The 20,883-nt window shown below is 42.0% G+C and overlaps 1 protein-coding gene across 1 annotated transcript in view; it reads left to right on the top strand.

Moving 5' to 3' along the window:
* The window catches only part of COL4A2 (collagen type IV alpha 2 chain), a 141,725-nt gene extending 122,816 nt beyond the window's left edge, over positions 1–18,909 (top strand). Inside the window, exons 30-46 of the mRNA XM_066545329.1 lie at positions 141–284; positions 1,553–1,678; positions 2,037–2,218; positions 3,674–3,737; positions 4,118–4,192; positions 4,801–4,908; positions 5,857–5,964; positions 7,219–7,290; positions 7,676–7,801; positions 9,097–9,213; positions 10,574–10,735; positions 10,871–10,969; positions 11,729–11,875; positions 12,481–12,597; positions 13,461–13,652; positions 14,392–14,678; positions 17,262–18,909. Of these exons, the coding sequence (XP_066401426.1) occupies positions 141–284; positions 1,553–1,678; positions 2,037–2,218; positions 3,674–3,737; positions 4,118–4,192; positions 4,801–4,908; positions 5,857–5,964; positions 7,219–7,290; positions 7,676–7,801; positions 9,097–9,213; positions 10,574–10,735; positions 10,871–10,969; positions 11,729–11,875; positions 12,481–12,597; positions 13,461–13,652; positions 14,392–14,678; positions 17,262–17,516 (2,381 nt within the window). The 3' untranslated portion in view covers positions 17,517–18,909. The remainder of the gene's footprint in view (positions 1–140; positions 285–1,552; positions 1,679–2,036; positions 2,219–3,673; positions 3,738–4,117; positions 4,193–4,800; positions 4,909–5,856; positions 5,965–7,218; positions 7,291–7,675; positions 7,802–9,096; positions 9,214–10,573; positions 10,736–10,870; positions 10,970–11,728; positions 11,876–12,480; positions 12,598–13,460; positions 13,653–14,391; positions 14,679–17,261) is intronic.
* Positions 18,910–20,883: the final 1,974 nt, after the last annotated feature.

The raw sequence follows: 20,883 nt of genomic DNA, 5'->3' as shown, positions 1-20,883 counted from the left end.
TAGGCATCAAGGCACCCAAAAAATAGGTACTGCTGCAGTGAAGTTTTCATACCATTTTAGTCATGTGTTGTTGGTTCATATTTACTTAATTTGCAGAAATCTGAGTGAAGTAACACTTCTCTTCCCCTTCTTTCTTAAAGGCTTGAAAGGTTCACCTGGCATTGATGGTTTCAAAGGCATGACAGGCCTAAAAGGAAGACCAGGCATCAAGGGAATCAAAGGAGAATTTGGCCCACTTGGGGCTCAGGGAGATAAAGGCTCACAGGGTGCACGTGGCTTCAAAGGTATTTGCTTATGGGTGGTACTAGTGTGTTTGCTCTTCACATCTGCAGAACTATTTTACAAAGAGGACACATTCTTCACATGTTAAATTTAGCTCAAGACATTCCTCCACCTATTTCACACATGGGCCTCTGGCCAAGAGGCCTGGATTTTAGACTCAGGGAAAGGTTACTTCTTTACACACTTAAGGCTGGAGACAAATATCTTATTACTCATCTGAACTCAGATAGTGGCACCCCTGGACACATGCAGAAGTCAAGAGAGCATTTTCCCAGGAAGCATAAGATGTTTTGGGGAGAATATTTAGATTTTTCTCCAGTTGCACTGTAAAGACAGTTAAATATTCAGAAAAACAGGCAATTAAGTAGTTAAAATTACATAGTTAAAAGTCACAAACATTATTAAAAACTTAAAAGTCACAAACATTCAGCTGGTATTATTGTTGGCGAAATGAAAACTGTAACTCAGTCCTCTTTTGATTACACACAATTGCCTTTAAATAAATGTTTTGCCACAAGACTAAAATGGTCTTTCTAGGGACCCTGAGATTGGTATTTTTTACAAAAGTGTGTGCAATTCAGAAGTTGCAGAGCAGTGATCCCAGCAACAGTCTCAGCAAAAAACATATGTGAAAACAGCCCCTGTGAAGAGAAGTGCAAATACACTTCTTGTTGAAGAAATGTGAGACAGTGCATAATCTTAGGAGACAAGTCTGGGTTACTGGCCTATCTCTGCACCCCACAAAGAACTAAGACAGTCATGGAGTCTGTATGGATCCCTTCTTCTGGACATTATTTACTGATATCACCCAATAAAGTCAAGAAAATGAACACTATAGCTGATAACAAATCCAAACACTTTCTTTTGCCCAAGGCTTTTTGATTGAGAATTTCCTTTGCACTAGAACTAAACTACTTTTCTGTGCTTTATCATTTGTGCTTCTTGGGTTTTTTAATAAACCATGATTTTGGGGCTTTTTTTATAAAAACATGATTCCTAGCTGATCTGCTGAGAGATAAATTATCTATCACAGAGGAGTCCGGGTCCAACTCCAAGGATTTTATGTACAAAAGTTTAACTCAGTTTTCATGTTTTCTTAAGCGTGACTCTTGCACTGCCACATTGTATTGACACGTTACTTTTCATGCAAATAGGTTTTCTGTAGCTTGTGCAAGGTCATTCCTTTTTCCTAATTTACTCTTCTGTTCACTTTTTCTGGCCATGCTGCTGACTAGCATTTTGTAACGTGGTTGGGCGTTTTACCTCTTAGGTGACCGTGGGGATCAAGGCCCCCCAGGAGACCCTCCAAAGCTCATGCCCAGCATGATGATGGAAGTTAAAGGTGAAAAAGGAGATGTTGGAGAAAGGGGCACAAAGGGATTCTTTGGCTTAAAAGGTCAGTGGTCATAGTAAAACAAGGCAAGTACATTCAGAACTCTCATTTAGTGCTTTTTCTCAGCTACCAAATTAAATATTCCCTGCTCATTGTACCACTTGGCTGCAGCCTCCCCAGCAAGGTCTCTGACAGCAGAAAGTGAACTCCTGGATGCATTTCACAGAGTCACCCCCAAGGAAAGCTTTGAGGGATGATGTGGGTGTGGGTGGGTGTATGTGTGTGTATTGACTTGTACAGCACATTGTGGTGCAATGTTTCAAGAAGAAGACAGTAGGAAAACTAGTAGCAGGAAACCTTCTTACACACAAGCCTGCATGTCAGTCTTCCCTTATTTAATTTTCTTCTTCCCTGCCTGCAGGTAGCAAGGGAATGCCAGGCCTTCCTGGAAAGACAGGAACCCCAGGGTCCCCTGGGCATCCCAGCTACGTGGCTGGTGTGAAAGGAGACATCGGCGCGAAAGGGCTGACAGGCGTGAAAGGGTATCCTGGTCCTGCTGGTTCTCCTGGCATCAGAGGCTTCCCTGGCACCACAGGAGTCAGAGTGAGTTCAGGCACATGAGGGAATAAGGGTGTCCTTGTGCTGGCATTCAGCTTCTCAGGAAGTGGCATTCACCCCTTGAAATTTTGCCGAACAACAGCAGTGCAAAGATAAAAATGCCATAAGCATTGGATGAATAGATCAAATACTTTTGCTTGCTCCCTTCAACATTCATAAGGCAGAGTAATTTCTTTTCTCATTGTGAGACATCCAGATTTCATATGCTGGCATTTTGCCAGTGAGGACCCAGATGGTTCCTTCTAGATCTTTGATCCTGTTGCCACAGCTGCTGGTAAAAATTATTCTCAGTGTTGGGCTTATTTTTCTCTTTGTCCCAGGACTTAATGGTATCACTGCCAAAAGTTACTCACTGTCACTTACCTAACACTAAAAGAGCCTAAGAATCTTAGCTTCTAGAGGGTAATTCATTGTAATTCACTTTGGCTGCAAAATAAGTTACACTGGAAGAAATAAACACTTAGAAAAGGCCTGACAATGGACTCATAGACATCATTTATTTAAGAGACACAAAAACTATGTTCCTTTCTCAGGTTCTCTTTGCCTTCAGGTTTCAGTAAGATTTTTTTTTAACCAAGGACTGCAGGACTGTTAGGGTTTAACCTCAGCCAGAATCTAAGCCCCACCTGGTCACTTGCTCCTCCACACATCCCCAGCAGGATGGGGAGAAGAGAATTGGAAGGGTAAAAGTGAGAGAACTTGTAGATAAGAACAGTATAATTGAAATAAAGTACAATAACAATAAATAATAATAGTACTAGTATTAATAATAATAATATAACAATGATAAATAAATAAAACCCAAGAAAGACAAGTGATAAAAATGAAAACTATTGCCCCCTACCAACTGGCTGATGCCCAGACAATCCCCAAGCATTGTTACCCTCCAGTCCACCACGCCCCTGCCTTACATGCTGAGCATGAGGCCACAGAGTGTGGGATACCCATTGGATCAGTTGGGATCAGCTGTCCCAGCTGTGTCCCCTCCCAAATCCTTGCTCACCCCCAGCCTGCTCACTGGCAGGGTGGAGTGACGAGCAAAAAATGTCCTGACACGGTGTAAGTTCAGTTCAGTAGGAATGAAAACATCCCTGTGTTATCAAGCTCAAATGTTTCCAGCACAAATCCAAAACACAACCCTGTACTGGCTACTGTGGAAAAAAAAAACAACTCTGCCCCAGCCAAAACTAGCACAAGTTCTCATTGCTATATATGCATAATGCTCAATTTTAAACTTAAGCCTTTGCAAACATAACTTGTCCCTTGGTTGGTACTGATTTAGATTAACAGACTGCTGGCACATTACTCTATAAAGTACTACAGAAATTCAAAAGTGGTACTTTTAATAGCCTTTTTTTAGTATTTCCAAAGTCAGCTGCTTGGAAGGTTGAATAAATCCTCATTTTCACTAACTGATGCTTGTTTTCAATCATATGATAGGGAGAAAAGGGCATTCCAGGAATTTCAGGCCATTTTGGTACTCCTGGCTCACATGGAGAAATAGGTGAGTTTGTTCTCTTATCTGAGCACTCTGTATTCATCACCCATCAAATTCTTGACATTAAGTTTCTGAGGGGTGTCAGTGTGTCTTCAATCCCAGAGTCTTTCTACAGTCTTACAGAATGATATTGTAGGTGTGGAAGACTCTAAAAAGGTTAATACTGTTCATTTCATGCAACACTGTGCTGTCCATGGATAAATCTGTGGCAAGGAGGGAGGCTGTTCCAGACACTTTCTTTGCTGTCTTTAATTTACTTCTCTTCTATTCTAAAAAGATAATAGTTGCAGACTTTTGCCTCTGAAGTTGCAATTCCTTCAAAACAACAGGAAGTACTGTTTAAATTAAAGCCTTACCACTCATGTGTTCATTTTTGTTTGAAATAGGTGATCGGGGAGATACTATAAACTTACCAGGAATGCCAGGCCTGAAAGGGGAAGTTGGTGTGCCAGGCTTAACAGGTATTAATTTCACAGTTGCTCTCTGAATGTGTTTCTTTTCACATACCAAAGTTCCCAGAGAAAGGGAAGGGGAGTTTTCTATGGGCTTTTGGTGGCTCTTGAACCTGTGTTCTCATGACAGCTCCTGGAGAGGTTCATCTCCTCTCTATTGAAGTTAATATGTGCTACATTTACCTCTTCAACTGAAAATACCATTACAGCAGTAAACATCATCACTGGCAACTCCAGTAAACATTTCTATATAATTTGTTTTGCTGTTTATGACAAAAAGAGCATTATCAGGCCATGATTATAGAAGGTGGGATAGCAAAATCTTGTAGATTTTGGATTGAGTTGTTAGGTAGTATATTAAATTTCCCTGTACATGCAGCGCACTTGAACATCAGTGTCCTATTCCACATAATTTGGGAGCACTTTTAAAAACAAGTTTAATGATCGTTTGGCCAGAGGACTGTTCATGCTCCCAGATTATGTAAGCACCTTGGCTAGAAGAATGTCTTTATGTGGCCAGATCAAGACCCATTCAGTAACCATGTTCATGTTATGCTTGTTTGTTTAAAAGAATATGAAAAGAATTAAAGGAATATACTGGTTTTGTGGTTTTCCAGGCATAAGAGGAGGTGTGGGACCAAAAGGAGAAGGTGGTGATCCTGGTTTCCCTGGAATTGAAGGCCTCAAGGGCACACAGGGTGTCCCTGGCTCTGTGGGACAGGAAGGTAAAATATTCTTTTTAACACTCCAAAGAATAACATTGTTTAAGAGGAAAAAGAAAAATACTCTTTCCATCAAAAGAAAGTAATTAAGTTTTTAATATGTTCATCATTCTGGAAATTGGTGAGGAGCAGTGACAAGGATGTGGAACTTGCAGCAGAAGTTAAAAGGAAATTGCAAAAACCTAACTTTACTTGATATAATTTTTTTCCTCTTCTATAGCAACCATGTGTCCTGTCAAAGTGTTATATTGCTGGCATACTCAGGTATTCTAATGTCTCAATACTACAAGGAGTAGGCTTTTCAGTGACCTTTCCTGCCATAAATGAAGTCAGTATCTCCCAGGACACAGTTACAGAGCCTTTGAGCCAGGCTCATGGGCCAACTGTACAAGAGAAGCCAAGTCAGGTTCAGCTGTGGCTGGATCACACACTCAGGGCTTAAGAACATTTCCTGTTGCAGGAGGATCATGGAAAATGCTCTTTTAGAACAGTTGTTCCACACATTTTCTCCTTAGAGGGCTTAGAAGCTCCAGCCAAGACTGGAAGAGCTTCAACAGGTGCCTCACTGGGAAACGTTTCTTGTCTGATCCGCTTCTCAGTGGGAAAGGCAAAACAAGTGCAGCAGAAGGGGGAAAATGACATGCACAGAAATGAAATCACTTGTTGTAACTGGCAATAGAAGTCAAGTTATTTTATTAGGAGGAGCCTGCTGTCTTTCTGAGGCTGTCAGAAACCTGAAGTTTGGAATGAGCTGTTCTTTTATACTTTGTCTCTCCTACCTGTGCTCTCTTTAGTTTTCTCCCACTTGGATGAGCAGTGAGTGTCATACAGTGACATCAGGAAGGGAAAGTCTTCATCTTTCTGCCTGGGAGAATGAAAGTAGCACAAGTCTGTGTTTTGGCTGTTGGTTTTAAGGATGCTCATGAGCAATGATTCATTGTTGTCACACAGGTTTGCCAGGACTGGTTGGCCCCCCAGGGCAGCAAGGAAGCCCTGGCACTCCTGGACTTACAGGTCAAAAGGGAGCTCCTGGCTGGCCTGGCTTACCAGGACAAGCAGGTATTTGTACAGCTTCAGCTATTCAATCATTTCTGTGTGAGCACTTGCAAATGTTCTTTTGGGGTGAAGAAGAAGAAAGGGGGGTTTCGCAGTTCAGAGTGGCAGAGTTTCCTGTACTAAAATATTTGTTCCTCACAAAGTCCAAGTGTATTAACAATGAGATGTTGCTGATTTATGGCTTCTGGTATCTTGTTCAGCTCGTTTTAACTGTTGATGACCTCTTCAACTAGGAAAGCAGTTTCAAGAAACTTTTTTTTTTTTTTCATGACAGCTAGGAAGAAAAAAAGCAATAAAAATTATTAAACATGCAGCAAGGGTAGTAATGTACAATATGAGAATATTATAATGTGGCATTAGATAGCAAACAATGTATTTGTCCTGCATCATCACCAAAAGCTTTTAACTGATTCAATGTCTGGTTTCAAGAATAATTGACTTACGGTTTAGACAGAATTGTGCTATGAAAATGCAGGTGATTGTTTAAAATGAAGCTGTTTGTATCACAGGATACGGAATCTCAATGGTTGCCACTTAACTCTTTACTATATTAAGGCAGCTGATTTTTTTCTAACTTTCAGCCAGAAATCTTTTAGTAAGATTCTTCTATCTGAATCTGCCTCAAAGCTAAGCTAATACACTTATGAAGACTGCCTTTTTAGACAGTGAAGAGAGACAGACAGACACTTATTTTTCTGAGACTGAATAGTCCTCCAGAGCTCTGGCCATTGTCTAGCTTTAACATCATACTTACCATTTTGACAGGTACAAATAGACGGAATAAATTTTACCTGTAACAATAGTAACGGTAGCTATCAGACATTATTTTAGAGTTTGGGGTTTTTTTAAATGACACAGAATGAATTGCTCCTGAAGACAGCTTTATTATAACCACATTTAGAGTCTACAATTATGTCATAATTGTCTTGGCTTGAGGATTTTGGAAAACTAAATGGTTATTAAAAAAACTATGGCAGCAAGACTGGAACTAATGACATGCTGCCAGATGGATCAGAGACATTTTTAAAAATATCTCTTGAGTAATGAGTTTATTGGATAAGAACAAAATTTGCCAATCAAAAAACCATAGCATGGTGTATTTCATAATAAACTTAGAGTAATTAATTTATTTGCATATAATACACCATATTTTAATATAGAATAGCATTTATTCAAGCATTTGATTTTTTTTTGCCCAGGAATATATACAGACTAATAAAAATTATTATGATAATCATGAATATAATTTTAAAACAGGCCAGCCTGGCTTCAGAGGAATCAGTGGACTGCATGGTTTACCAGGCACTAAGGGCTTACCAGGATCACCAGGTAAGTGAGGCTGTTACTCTGCCTGTTCACAGGCACAACATTGTGTTGTCTTCAAGTTTGGTCAGTGAGATCTTTGTAAGGCAACTTTTTAAACTGTGTCCTCCAAAGCTTTGGAATGTGCTTCAATATTGTGGGCTCTGGCAAACAACTCATACACTATGTGCAACTCCATAGGTGGATCAGAAGACAACTTCAAATCATAATTTCTTTCCTCTGATAAAGTTAAAACTTCAAGGCCTTTTTTCTCATCATGAGCCTTTAATCCAATGAGCCATTACAGTCTCATGTATTTTGTAAATCCACATGCTCTGTACATATCCTTTAGCATGCACTGTTGTATGCAGAAACATTTCAGCTTTCCTCTTTATTCTGAACAACTCAACAGGTCCAGATGGGTACGGCTCTGCAGGTTTCCCAGGTGCAGTGGGGGACAAAGGAGAAGCAGGAGAGCCAAGCAGAGTAGAAGGCAGCCGAGGACCTCCAGGCCAGAAGGGAGAGAGAGGTGTTCCAGGTCTGTGCTCCAGAGAATGGCATCCACCTGTGACTTGTTTCCTCTGTGGGTGTTAGAGACATCACAAAATACACTATGGTATAGACAGGTGAATGGGTGAACTCCCCAAGCTGGGGAGATCACTGTTTGGAGTTTGTGCTGCAGCTCAGCCAGCCCTTGCCCAGGATCAGCAGTGTGTATTCCCCAGTGCTGCACAGCCTGGCTGCTTCCCCATCTTGTAGCACCCACTGGGCTCAGCAAGCTGCAAAGGCCAGAGGCTACTCTCAGCCATCGGCTCCCCAAATATTTTTAATCGAGTTCCGGTGACACAAAAGCAGGACCCCTCTCTCTTTTTGTTGCAAACCTGTCCATATTTCCCTTTCTCCTGAAAGCCTCACTGTCTCTCGATGTGTGATGGTCCTGCTGGCACCTCAGGGGCTCTGTTCCCATACACAGTGCTTTGCTGGTGCCATCTATCCCTTGTGCAGAGCAAGCTCCAGCCCTCTGTGCTGTAACAGACTGTGCTCATCTCAGAATGGGTCACCACCTGGTTTTCATCCATCAAGAAGCCACCAGACTGATGTTATGAACAAATAAACTAATTACATATGTTTTTTGGGGGGTTGTTTTTTAAACAAAGCTTTTGTTTGCTTGGTTCAATGGCTCATACATATTCTTTTGTGTTACACTTTATTGTTACTAACATGCTATGCTATCCTCAAACGCCATTCAGAGATTTATTATCAAGCATTCAAAAAAACAGCTTACCTCATTCATTTTTATTTGTCACAATTATAAACAGAAGGTCAGCTTCCTAAGAACTTCAGGATACTTAAAAGAATAATCTGTTATTGGTAGGGCAGATTTTTGACCACTTAACAATTTTTCATCTCTAGAGAACTTCTTGGATTTGAACTTTTGGTTTTAACTCATGCCACATAATGCTAATTGTCAGCCCTGACCCTGCAGGCACAGAAGAACAAAGCTGCCTTCCTGCCTGCTTCAGTATACCTAGGATATTTTGAGTACTTCCTATCTTGAAATAATATTTTACCTGGCAGACACAAGATTATCAGTATTCAACACAGTGAAATGTAATTAGCTGCCCAGAGAGCTTTGGCAGAGGACTAGTATTTGGTTCTTTAAAAAATAAAAAACTACTTCCATGGTATCATCTGAAAAAATAAAACAAAAATCAATGGGAACTGCAGGTGTTTTCTATTTTGAAAATCCCACTCCTTAGTCTAAGGTGACTCATTTTAATTGCAATTGTGCATTTTCCTTGCAGTAATAATTATTTCTTTTTTTCCCTTCAGGAGTCCCAGGATCCTTTGGTATTCCTGGGCAGGAAGGATTTCCAGGGCCTCCTGGGATTTCAAATATATCAGGATATCCTGGTGATAAAGGCTCCCCAGGTCTAGATGGAGTACCAGGTAATTCATGCAACAGCAGTCATTGTTATTTCTGTCTTGAATCAGTAAAGTAGCCCTATTAAATATAGCACTAAAATTGTTGGACAGAACTCATGGTAGATCAGATAATAGAGGGGTTATCAGATAGATAATAACCTCTTGAAAGCAAAAGGCTTGGTTGTCCTCATGGGAGGGTTTGATCTTCCTGCAAACACCAGATTAAATAATCCATAATTCTATTGACAACTTTCAGAAGCATTATGCTAATCTACTATTCTAAAATCTGAGGTCTGTGGTAGACTTGCAAGTCTATTAAATAGTCTTAATCATTCACAAAATTCTCCTATGTGAAATGACCATGCAAGCTAAATTACACTGGAAAGGATTAGCTCTTCCTTCTTGAAAATTCCTGTACCTTATTGGACTGCACAATCATTTCAAACTGCAGTGCCACTATGCAGAGCTTGTAGCAGAAGTTGTTCCACAAACATCTTTATATGGTGGATGGAAATTTTTATGTAAACTCAGCAAAAACTTAGAACAGACAAACCAGCTGAAAACCAACAAAATGCCTAGGCTTCCAAGTTAAGAGAGGATTTTAGTTGGCCTGACTTTGCATGCTGATTCCAACTCTCCAAGCAGTCAGGAAAGTGGAAACAGGAACACCATATCCCAGCCAAAATGGTGAGACAAGTGTGGCTCACTCTGACTTTGTCACATATATCTTGCAGTCGTATTCTCATGTGATCCAGCTTCAAAAGGCAGCACAAGAGATGCCCCACTCAAAACCCTACACAGTAAGGGCTATTCTCTCCTCAGAAAAAAAGGTCCAAATGTCTTGTAAGCAGCAGAGGTAACTGAAGAGAAACCTGCCAGGTTTAGCTTCAGGCAATATGAAATTCTAGAAAAAGAAGCTGTTTCCATAATTCCCAAGATAACATGAAGTACTTACTTGGTTCCAGATGTTCAACTGAAGCACTAAGATACACAGAACAGTAAGTCCTTGGCTCTGAGTCAGATACTTGCTGCTCTCTGATTTCTCTCTAGCTACTTGGATAATTTAGGATGAAGCAAGGAAACACCTAGGGAAGTGGGGCATTTGGTAGTGAAGGAATAGTTCATGGAAGGCTGTATCTCAGCAGGCACCCTATTTCTGCTGAAATCTTGCTTGAGAAGACACTGTTTTGTGGGAGTTTCATACTCTAATTCCTCTGCCACTGCTGCCAGCCTGAGAGCAGGAGCAGGAGTGCTGAATAAGTCTGTCCCCTGCTTAAATTAAGGAAATAGAACCTGATGGGATACAGTTAGATAGTTCTGTTACTTTCCTCTGTGCCCAAGTGTTAAGTATAAACAGAGTACAATCTATATGTCCTCTAAACAGGCTATCCAGGACCACAGGGGCAGCCTGGAACACCTGCTCCACCAGGAAGCAAAGGTGAAAGTGGAGAAACAGGTAGGACTGGAGAAATCGGCCCAAAAGGAAGCAGAGGTGATCCTGGATTATCAGGAAGACCTGGCCTGCCTGGATTCCCTGGACCAAAAGGTAAGGATGGGAAATGCTGATCATGGCAGAAAGCAGGGGAGCCTTCTGTGCTACAGCAGCTTTAAAACCGTGACTTTTGCACTCACTTGATTTGTGCTGAAATGCAATAATGCCACTTGTCATTTTGCATTAAAGGTCCCAGGGGTGAACAAGGTGTCATTGGCTTTATGGGCACAGTAGGATTTCCAGGTGACCTGGGACCCATTGGACCCAAGGGGGATAGAGGAGTAACGGGTAAGTGTGTGCAGTCACATGTGTGGCTCCTCCTGAAACCACTCATTCTGCAGCTCCACAGAGCTGATCTAACTGGCCCTGCTTTGAGCAGCAGGTTGGGCTTGGTAACCTCCAGAGCCCTCCATCCTGCATGACTCTGTGAATTCTGGAAAATTCCAGGGGGCAGATGCCTGAATTTAACATGAGTAGTCAAGTTTTGGCTTTATGAATTTGACTGGTATGAGGTGCCAACTCCAAAATCAGAGCCATTTTTGCAGTCAATAAAAAGAAGGATTTATTGTCTAAATTAATCCTGCAGAGTAGACATCCTGAATATTTAAAGAGAGCTTTAAAATCCACCACTCCATCTATACCATCACGTATTTGTGTCTCTTGAAGCCCACCAAAAGATGGTGCTGCACCTCAGAGACTTGCAGCTGTTTGGGGGGGAACTTTCCAGCTTCCTGTGTCATAAATGAGGGAGCAGTAGCATCATTAATTTCCTTTTGCTTGTCTATGTACAGTTCAGGTGAAGACAGTCTCTTGGAGATGATCCCATACTTGGAGATTGTCTCATCTTGGGCATCCCATACCCACACATATTTCCCCAATATAATATAGCTGCTATACCCAAGCTGGTGAGTTGCAAACCATAGACCTCTCATGCATATGGAGCCAAGTAAGAGCAACATGTCTCTGGATGAAAGTACATTAAGGAAAAAATATAGGGTGGTTGGGGTTTTTCTAAATCAAACTATCTCATCTTGCTTCTAATAACAGGCTTCCAGGGACCTCCAGGCTCTCCTGGGCGAGCCCCTGATCCTCCAAGGCTGGTTGCTGAGCAAGGTTCACCGGGTCCCCGTGGAAGTATAGGACCTCAGGGAAGCCCAGGAGATATGGGACCTCAGGGCCCACCAGGAGATCCAGGTAGGAATCACATATTCAGACTGAAAGCTGTTCCCCTTAGCAGACTGAGGCCACCAGAGCACTGATTTGATGCTCTTCTACTTTAAAGTCTGTAATCCAGAAAGGAGAGTCAATTTTTAGTCTTCCAAAGCTGAGGCTTCAGCTTTCTTCCTCCTCCTAGCATTCAGAACATAAGCAAAACAGGAAATAACTTTGGCAACACTCACAAAGCCAAAGCAACATCAGATACGGATCTCATGCACATCAAGACTGAACATTTTTGGTGAAAAATGCACATCCTTGTGGGAACACTGTCAGCTCAGGGAATAACATAGCATCAGTGATGTGTAGAGCTGATGTACTGCACCTTTTGCCATGAGCCTCATCAGAGATAAGTGGTGCCTAGAGTGAAGGATTAAGGTTGTGGGACTCATGTAGTCTTGACCCCAGCAAGCTTTTCTAGTGAACTTGGTGCTTTTTGCCTGAGCAAGTACCATAGGATCTTACCTTCAGTGCAAACCCAGCAGACAGGACCAAACGTACACAAGTAGAGCTCATGTTAACAAAGTGGGATGGGCATGTTGATATGTCTGCAGTCACTGTGCTTATAACCATTGTTGTATAAGGTTTCAGAGGCTCACCAGGAGAGCCAGGACTCCAGGGCAGGGGTGGCATTCCAGCTCCTCCTGGCTCCAGAGGGGAACAAGGAGGAATGGGATTTCAGGGTCCGGTGGGATTTGAAGGTAAGAGATATCACACAGCACTTTTTTCCTCTTTCCCATTTCTCTGCACTTAATCTCTCTGCAGTTACTACTTCACTGGAAGGAAATGAGAGAGAGGAGGGGACAAGAGAAGGGGGCAGGGAGCAAATGGAAGGTGCAGGAGGAGAGGGAAAGGGAGGGGAGGAGAGCATCTGTTTTCATAGATACTTCACAAGGGACAACTAATTAAATGTTAAGAGTTACTTTAGAGCAGTATTTTCAGAATAAATTTTGATAGCTGTAAATATCAGTCCACTCATGACTTTGTTTCATTCTGAGTGTATTTATTCTCTTTAAGTATTTTCAGCCTAGTGTTTAACTAACAGTTACATTCATGGAGATGAATGACTGGGTAGGTGAAACTTGGATAGATGAAGTTTAAGGGAATGTATCTGCAAAGGAAATACCTGTGTCCTTATCAAATCAAAGAGCAGAACTATTACTATCTTAGTTAGCTACGCACACAAAAAAAAGGTATTTCCAGAGCATAGTTTCAAGTGTATGAGTCAAATGCAAGAAGTCCAACAACTACTGGTTAATCTTGGACTAAGAAAATATTTTAAAGGAAAAATCTGCTCATCCCTGTATGCTCAAATTCATCAGAACTTTATTTGTGACTTTCCCTAGTTCTGGTGTGAAATGCATTATGTTAGAAACCAGGGAGCCTGATCCAGCAACTGTTATAATCCTAGAACTGCAGCTCTTCTAACAAAAACTTACCATAAAGCAAAGGCATCATGCCATTAAGTTGTTTGTCAGCAGCTTAGCTGGAATATCAGCTAGCACCAGATCATTTGTGGGAGCACAAACCCAGTTGGATTCTTTCTTTTCTGCTCTCCTCTAAGGCCAGCCAGGCCGCCCCGGCAGCCCCGGGCCCCCAGGCATGCCGGGCCGCAGTGTCAGCATGGGATACCTGCTGGTGAAGCACAGCCAGTCCGACCAAGAGCCAATGTGCCCAGTGGGCATGAACAAACTCTGGAGTGGATACAGCCTGCTGTATTTTGAAGGACAAGAGAAAGCACACAACCAGGATCTAGGTATGTACAAATACTGCTTGTTGTATTGCACTAAATAGTTTATTTAGTTGTTTTGCACTGGGTTATTAGAGATTTGCACAGAGTAGTCTTCATATTGCACTGAATAGTTTGTTATATCACATGGTTTGTTCTTCCCCCTCTCCTATCACAGGGCTTCTCCCTCAGCCACCCCTGTCCCCAATACCCCCCTGGTGGTCTATTCCCTGGTTAGTCCCTCCCCTCACCCCTCCCTACTGGTATCCCATTGGCCGTGGTCCTTCTCCTCCGCCCCCCATTCCCCGGATATAAGTGTCTCCCGCCATGAGCCATGAGGTCTCTTCCCATGCGGGTTTTTCTATGTGGTGGTTCTCAAGGCAATAAACAGAAGACATTTGTCCCCACATGGAGAAGAGCGCTTCCGGTTTTTTGCTTTCGTCCATGTAAGACTGTGTGGGCTGCGGTCCCTAGCTGGCCAGAGTGGACCTAAACAGCTGGCAGCAGCCTGGATTCCAAAGGCTGGGACTACAACAAACAGGCTTAGGAAGCACCAAAACGAGAATATAAAAACTGCATGTCTTCATGGAGTGGCCCTAAGAGAGCTCCTGCAAATCATTAGTGTTGTTTGAGGGCACCTGTAAAGCCAGCAAAACATTCTGGACCACGGGGCTTTCCTGGCAGGTACTTGGGAAAGAGCAGGAAGCTGGAAGTGTGCATTGTCTTCTGTGAGAATGATTGCTTTTTGCTTCTTCTTTTTGAACAGGGCTGGCTGGCTCGTGTTTGTCTCGCTTTAGCACCATGCCATTCCTCTACTGTAACCCTGGGGACATTTGTTACTATGCAAGTCGAAATGATAAATCCTACTGGCTCTCAACCACAGCACCTCTCCCAATGATGCCCGTGGCAGAAGAAGACATTAAGCCATATATCAGTCGCTGCTCGGTCTGTGAGGCCCCAGCTGTGGCAATTGCTGTCCACAGCCAAGAAGCTTCTATTCCTCACTGCCCTGAAGGCTGGCGCAGTTTGTGGATCGGATATTCCTTCCTTATGGTATTGGGTCTCCAGGGTCACATTTTGTGCAGCAATGGCTTTTAAATTTGAATGTTTGGTACTAGTAAGGCTGCTCCACTTCAGAGGCAGCAAGACCAAAACCATGCATCATACTGGGGAACCAGGGAACTACAAAAGTAATTTCCAGGAAGATGAAAATTTCTGTGAATTTCAGAGAAAATTGTCTCTTGTCAGAGTAGCATCTGGAGACCTTACTTTATGTACAAAATAGCACTTCAGAACACAATTAAAGGACAGCTGTGACTTAATAAAATTACAATGAGGTGCAACAGGAGCATACAGAGCATTGTCACAGCTAAAGATCTGTAGTTATTTACATACATCACTACTAAGAAGCTGATCTAGAGGGAAAAAAAGAAAAAGCAACAACATTCTTTTTCCATTCTTTTCAAAATGTAAAAATCACTGGTGCTTTGGTCGAAGATTTTGAAGCCAAAGTCTTTCACTTACTCTGGAAAGAGAGACAGCCTCTGATTGTTTTAAAAATTAAGTTTCAGTGTTGTTGGCAGTAAGAGCTGAGCTGTACATCCCATTGTGTACATGAGCTCTTCAATCTTGTGATCTTATAATTAGGAAATGGGATGTTACAGAAAAACTTAGTGCTGGGTGTACAGCAGAAAACCTACTGAAGGGCCTATTTTCTGCAAGACTCTACAGAGGGATAATATGAGCCCCAGAGAGCTTAGCACGGTAAAGAGCATCTAAAATGTCAGTGAATGGTCTGACAGATGCTCATTTTTCTGACTTGCTTGATGACCACAAGAGTCAAAACCTGCAGCAGCATGCCCATGTTGTTAACTTTTTGAAGACTGGGCTGAATCCTGAAGTAAACAGTACTGGAAAAGAAACAAGATTTCTGTGGCAGAAGACATCATAAAAGAACAATAATCAATCATACCCACAAACCATTTGTATGTCAAAAGTCAAAAACTTAATTTTTCAGAAAATAAGTTACAGGCAAATCCAAAATTAGGTACAGAAAAAAAAATCCGTACATTTTGAGAGAGTAGGTCAAATTTTTTACCATCCCTGTGTTTGACCTTTCTTTTGCTTCTATAAAAAGCCCTGATACCAATCTCATAGTTCCTTCACAAGAATGCCAAGAATTAATTAAATATTTTCAGAGCCCCATGTAAACACTGAGCATTGTTAAGAGCAAAGTTGTCACCTTAGCAAGAACTTTTTGCCAGAACAAAGTCTGTCAGCACTGTGAGAAAAATCCCCATTTTCCCAGCTAGCTTGTGGAGCAAATGAAGTGTTTAGTGTACTCATTTTTGCTTCTCAGGCAACTGTGGAAGAAGTAGAGCACACTTGTGGTTTTCTCAGAGTACATGCTGTTTTAATTCCTTGGCTTAAATTTGTCACCTCCTTCCCCTGAGTAAGGGACAATCCTCAGTCAGCACAGACTCTGCCAAAACAGAGGAGCCAGAGAAGTCAGTGAGATTTCATGTAGCAAGGGCACTCCACTATCACACATCCTATATGGGTAAGCATTGCAGGAGGATAAAAAGACATAGGGAACACCAGAAGAGATGTTATAGGCGTAGAGTTGGAGCTTACAGACCAAGCATGGAATACCAGTGCTCATCCTGAGGTTGCCAAGCAGGGCTGCTCCCACACCAGGGCTCAAATAGCACCAGCAGGGTTTACTATCTGCTTTCCAGCTCCAACTGCAGGGGCCTCAAAGTTGAAATAATTTATGCTGCCTCTTACATTCCCTACATTTAAAAAACTGTTTAAGAACTTTATTTTCCAGCTGCTTTCTTTTATAGTACAGATTCTTTTCAGTTCCTAACAAAAATTCTACAGTATAGCTTAAGAAGACAGCTGTGTACTTATTAAAGGGACAGAAAAAGTGCCCATTTTGTTAGTAATGCCTTTGACAGAAGAAAAGCAACATTCAGTTCATTATCACAGTACCTGTCAAAGGCAACAGTTGAGTGGTGTAAAGATGCATGATTCTGGTGTAATTCACTGTTAAAAAAAACATGTCATACGAGGAACTAGTTACTGTATAGAAGCCAATTCTGCTTCTGCAGTGCTCCTCACATGCAATGCAGAGTAAGACTTTATAATTTGGGAAGTTTGAGTTAAATATATGGTGAAAATTGTTCTTAACGAGGGTAGTAAAACAGAGGAGCAAGATGGTGCAGACAAGTTGTGGGAGGTCCATCCTTGGAGGTATTAACAACTCCACCGTGGAACAACTGAGGGCAACTTTGGTGTCAGCTCTGCTTTGAGCAGGGAACTGGGGGAAGTGACCTCCAGTGGGCCCTTTCCACCTAAATGATTCTCCAATTCTAAAATTTCCAACAGTGAAAATCTTAACTACAGAAAAGATGCTTGTTAGAAGATTTCAAAGAGGCATCAGCACATGGGCTAGCTGCTTTATATAGTTATAGCATAGCCAAACCCTTACACAGCTGCAGGACTGGCCAACTTTCTGCTCTGGAGATAAGAATTGGGAGCAATTCTAGTGGTTTTTCTCTTTTCACACATGTAAGTTTATGACAGCACTGCCTGAGGCTGCACTCTGAACACTGCCCTCCTTGTCTCCCTTAGCACACTGCTGCTGGTGATGAAGGTGGAGGACAGTCGCTGGTTTCTCCTGGGAGCTGCCTGGAAGATTTCAGGGCGACTCCTTTCATCGAATGCAACGGCGCCCGCGGAACCTGTCACTACTTTGCAAACAAATACAGCTTCTGGCTCACCACCATCGACCAGCCCTTCCAAAGCAAGCCCTCGGGAGACACGCTCAAGGCAGGACTCATCCGAAGCCATATCAGCAGATGTCAAGTCTGTATGAAAAACTTATAGAAGTCTCTTGCAGTATAAGGAACCTCCTTATCGCATAGTTCTTGTACTGAGGAGCCTTCTGAGGTGGTTAGACAATTGAATAAATCATGTTGGTGCTTTTTTTAACTTATTACCTCAAAAGCTGAATGGAAATTAATTTTTTAAATGTCTGTAAAAGCAAGTTAAGTATAACACAAATTAAGTCGAACAGATCTAGTGGTGTGTTCTCCCGCTATGCAGAATATATACACATTTTTTGCTAGTCTAATATTACATCATTTGCCACATGATAGAAATACTCACAGCTTTGAAACACCAAAAGAACTTCAGTAATAAAAGGTTTCCTTGGTCAGATACCCACCGCCTTTACCTGAAGAGAATATATGTATCTTTCTATTTACTGTATTTGTCACAACAGTAAACACTAACAGCTGCAATTCCATAAATTAACACAGGATGATCTAAGTCCTAAATTGTTGCAAAATACTGAAAATGTACTGTGGTCCAAAATGCTCATGTCCAGCACTGAAACCTAATTTACATTTTAGTATTTTCTGCTTGGGCATTTCAAGCACACCCAACACCATCTTTTTTTTTTCCTCCAAAGCCTCACCATGCTTTAGCACTTAACCACTGCCAGTAACAAAGCCCACAGGCTCCCAAAAACAGTAAATCACAAAAAGCAACTCTTTCAGTTTGGTTAGAAGTCTACATGAAGAAGACTAGCATTTTATTTTATTTTACAAGCTTGATGGTGTTTTTTTCCTAGACATACCCCAAGCCAAACAATCCCTTGCTCCACCATGCTGTGGACAGTTCACCTGTGTCACACCACCCCCACAGCAGCAGCAATTGGTTTTTGCATTGCACCTTTTCCCCTCTAAAATGAAGCCACTCATCACAAACAAGCTTTAGGCACATCATGTTGGAGTAGCACACAGGGTAGGGTGTGCAGGAGTGCTGGATGCCACATGACCCTCCAACACAGAACTGGCAGCCCTGCCAGCTGGCTCTTTAATGTGTCCTGTCCTGACAGCTGGGGACAAGTGGCAATGGGATAGCCACCATCCCAACCTGCAGAGTCATCCTTGCAAAAGCAAAGGGGAGGGAAGCAAGGCATTTATTTAGCATCATCTTTTCCTGTAGAAAAGGGGTGATAATTGCCAGAATGGCTAGTTCTTTCCTTCTCTAGAGAGAAACAATTTAGCCCGAAGTTGTCTGTCAGCGCTGCAAGAGAGGAGGGAAAAAAGGATCAGCTATAAATTTCATGTTCACATAACCTGATTAATATTTATAGCAATGACAGTGATTTTTCAGTAACTCACCTCACTCCTGCTTCAGGTGCTTCTTGGCTTTGATTATTACATTCCAACCTCACTGTATCATAAATAAACCCTTTTTTTCTACATCTCTATTTGTTGGTGATTTCTATTTTGTAAACTGTGTTTTTCCATACAATGCATATGGACTACTCTGTTGAAATAGTTTGTTTGCACTAAGGAATTAGAAAAGCACTCCCAGCAAACTCCTCCCACTGAAACTCAAACTCTTCAACCGGGGAACACTTGTTTGTTTCATTGCACTTAAAAAGATCTAAGAGATCTGTCTCTAAAATCACTTATTTAAGATGAACAAGTAAAATAGTATTTAATCTGTTGTTAGAATGATGAAAGCAAATAAACTGTGGCATTGCAGATTATAACAACCAGACTTGACAAGTGTTACCTCCACAAAAAAAAAAAAAAATATATATATATATATAAATTAAGTTAAAGGTCTACAATCATAGAATGGGTTGAATTGCAAGGGACCATAAAAATAATTTTGTTCCAAGCCCCCTGCCATGGACAGGGAGATCTTTCAATAGAACAGGTTGTTAAGAGTGACATCCAACCTGGCCTTAAACACTTCCAGGGATGGGGCACCCAAAACTTCTCAGGGCAACGTATTCCAGTGCATCACCACCTTCACAGTAAAGATTTTTTTTTAATATCTAATCCAAACCTACTCTCAATTTGAAACCATTCCCTCTTGTCCTGGCACTACATGCCCTTGTAAAAAGTCCCCTGCCATCTTTCTAGTAGGCTGCCTTCAGGTACTTACCTAGCACACTGTCTGACCTACATTAGCTGCTCATATAATTAGATATAGCCATAAACAGAGAAATTACCTGAGCTTTAAATGAGCTCTCTGACCCTGCATTAGTTCTGAAAGGCAGCCCCTCAACAAACTTATCACACTTTTATTTATTTCAGCTAAATAGAACTCTTAGTACTGAAAGCATTGCAGTCAATGTGAGCTAAATTTATTCCATATTTGCCAATTATCTTAAACATGGCAAAAACAAATACCCAAGAACACACAATTTGCCTCTTCCACATATTGCTAGGCAGCAGTGCTTGTAGGATACAACCACCACTTGTGGGTTGTACAGCATGTAACTCTGGCAATGCAGCACATTCAGTGTTTAAGAAAACTCAACTGAAGGTTAAACAAATCTGTAAAAACTGATTATGTCAACAACAGCAGCAAACTATTTGGATTTTCATGGCTAATATATTGCCTAATCTTCCTACAAAGATCATTGCTCTTGCACATAAAACTTCAGCACATGGTTCTTCCACCAACAGTTGCTTTGCCTCTTCATTTTCTCTGATTCAATAAGCTGATCTTAACAAGTTTGTTCAGAGTGGTCCCAGCACAGCATTAAGTGGAACACATCAGCATAGTGCAGGGAAAAGACAAACCAACCATAAAACTCACAGGGTGCTAAGCAGGCTTGAGCTTCTGTACTTGGTGTGTGTCAGGTGCTTCAGGTCCATGTACCCGGAGCTGCGTTTCCCCAAAGCTGCGCAATCGCGGCTCAGAGCAGGGCAGGGAGCTCTGCACACAGACACGTGGAACACTCACAGCACACAGAGGATTGCACCTGGTGAGTTCATCCAGAGCGTGAAGGACTCATCCACTGCATGGAAGGACACTGACTTGTCACACTGCCTCTCAGCTGCAAGTTTACCTCCTCTCCTAGGAAGACAGGCTGACAGTTGGGGTTGTTCAGCTGAAAAAGGCTCTGGGGAGATCTTACAGCAGCCTCAAAGTACCTAAAGGAGACTCAACAAGACCTGTAGTGTACAGGGCAAGGGGAAGCAGTTTTAAACTGAAAGAGGGTTGATTTAGATTGGACAGAAGGAGGGCATTTTTTTACTGTGAGGGTGGTGAGACACTAGAGTAGATTGCACAGAGAAGCTGTGGCCGTCCCACGCCCAAGGGTGTTCAAGGCCAGGCTGGATGGGGCTTTGAGCAACCTGCTCAAGTGGCTGGCAGATGTCCCTGCCCATGGCCAGAGGGTTGGAACTAGATGATTCTTGAAGATCCCTTCCAACCCAAA

The sequence above is a fragment of the Molothrus aeneus genome, chromosome 2, assembly GCF_037042795.1.
Source record: "Molothrus aeneus isolate 106 chromosome 2, BPBGC_Maene_1.0, whole genome shotgun sequence".
Lineage (NCBI taxonomy): Eukaryota > Metazoa > Chordata > Aves > Passeriformes > Icteridae > Molothrus > Molothrus aeneus.
The sequence above is the reverse complement of the archived record's forward strand: the minus strand, read 5'-3'. Positions and strand labels throughout refer to the sequence as shown.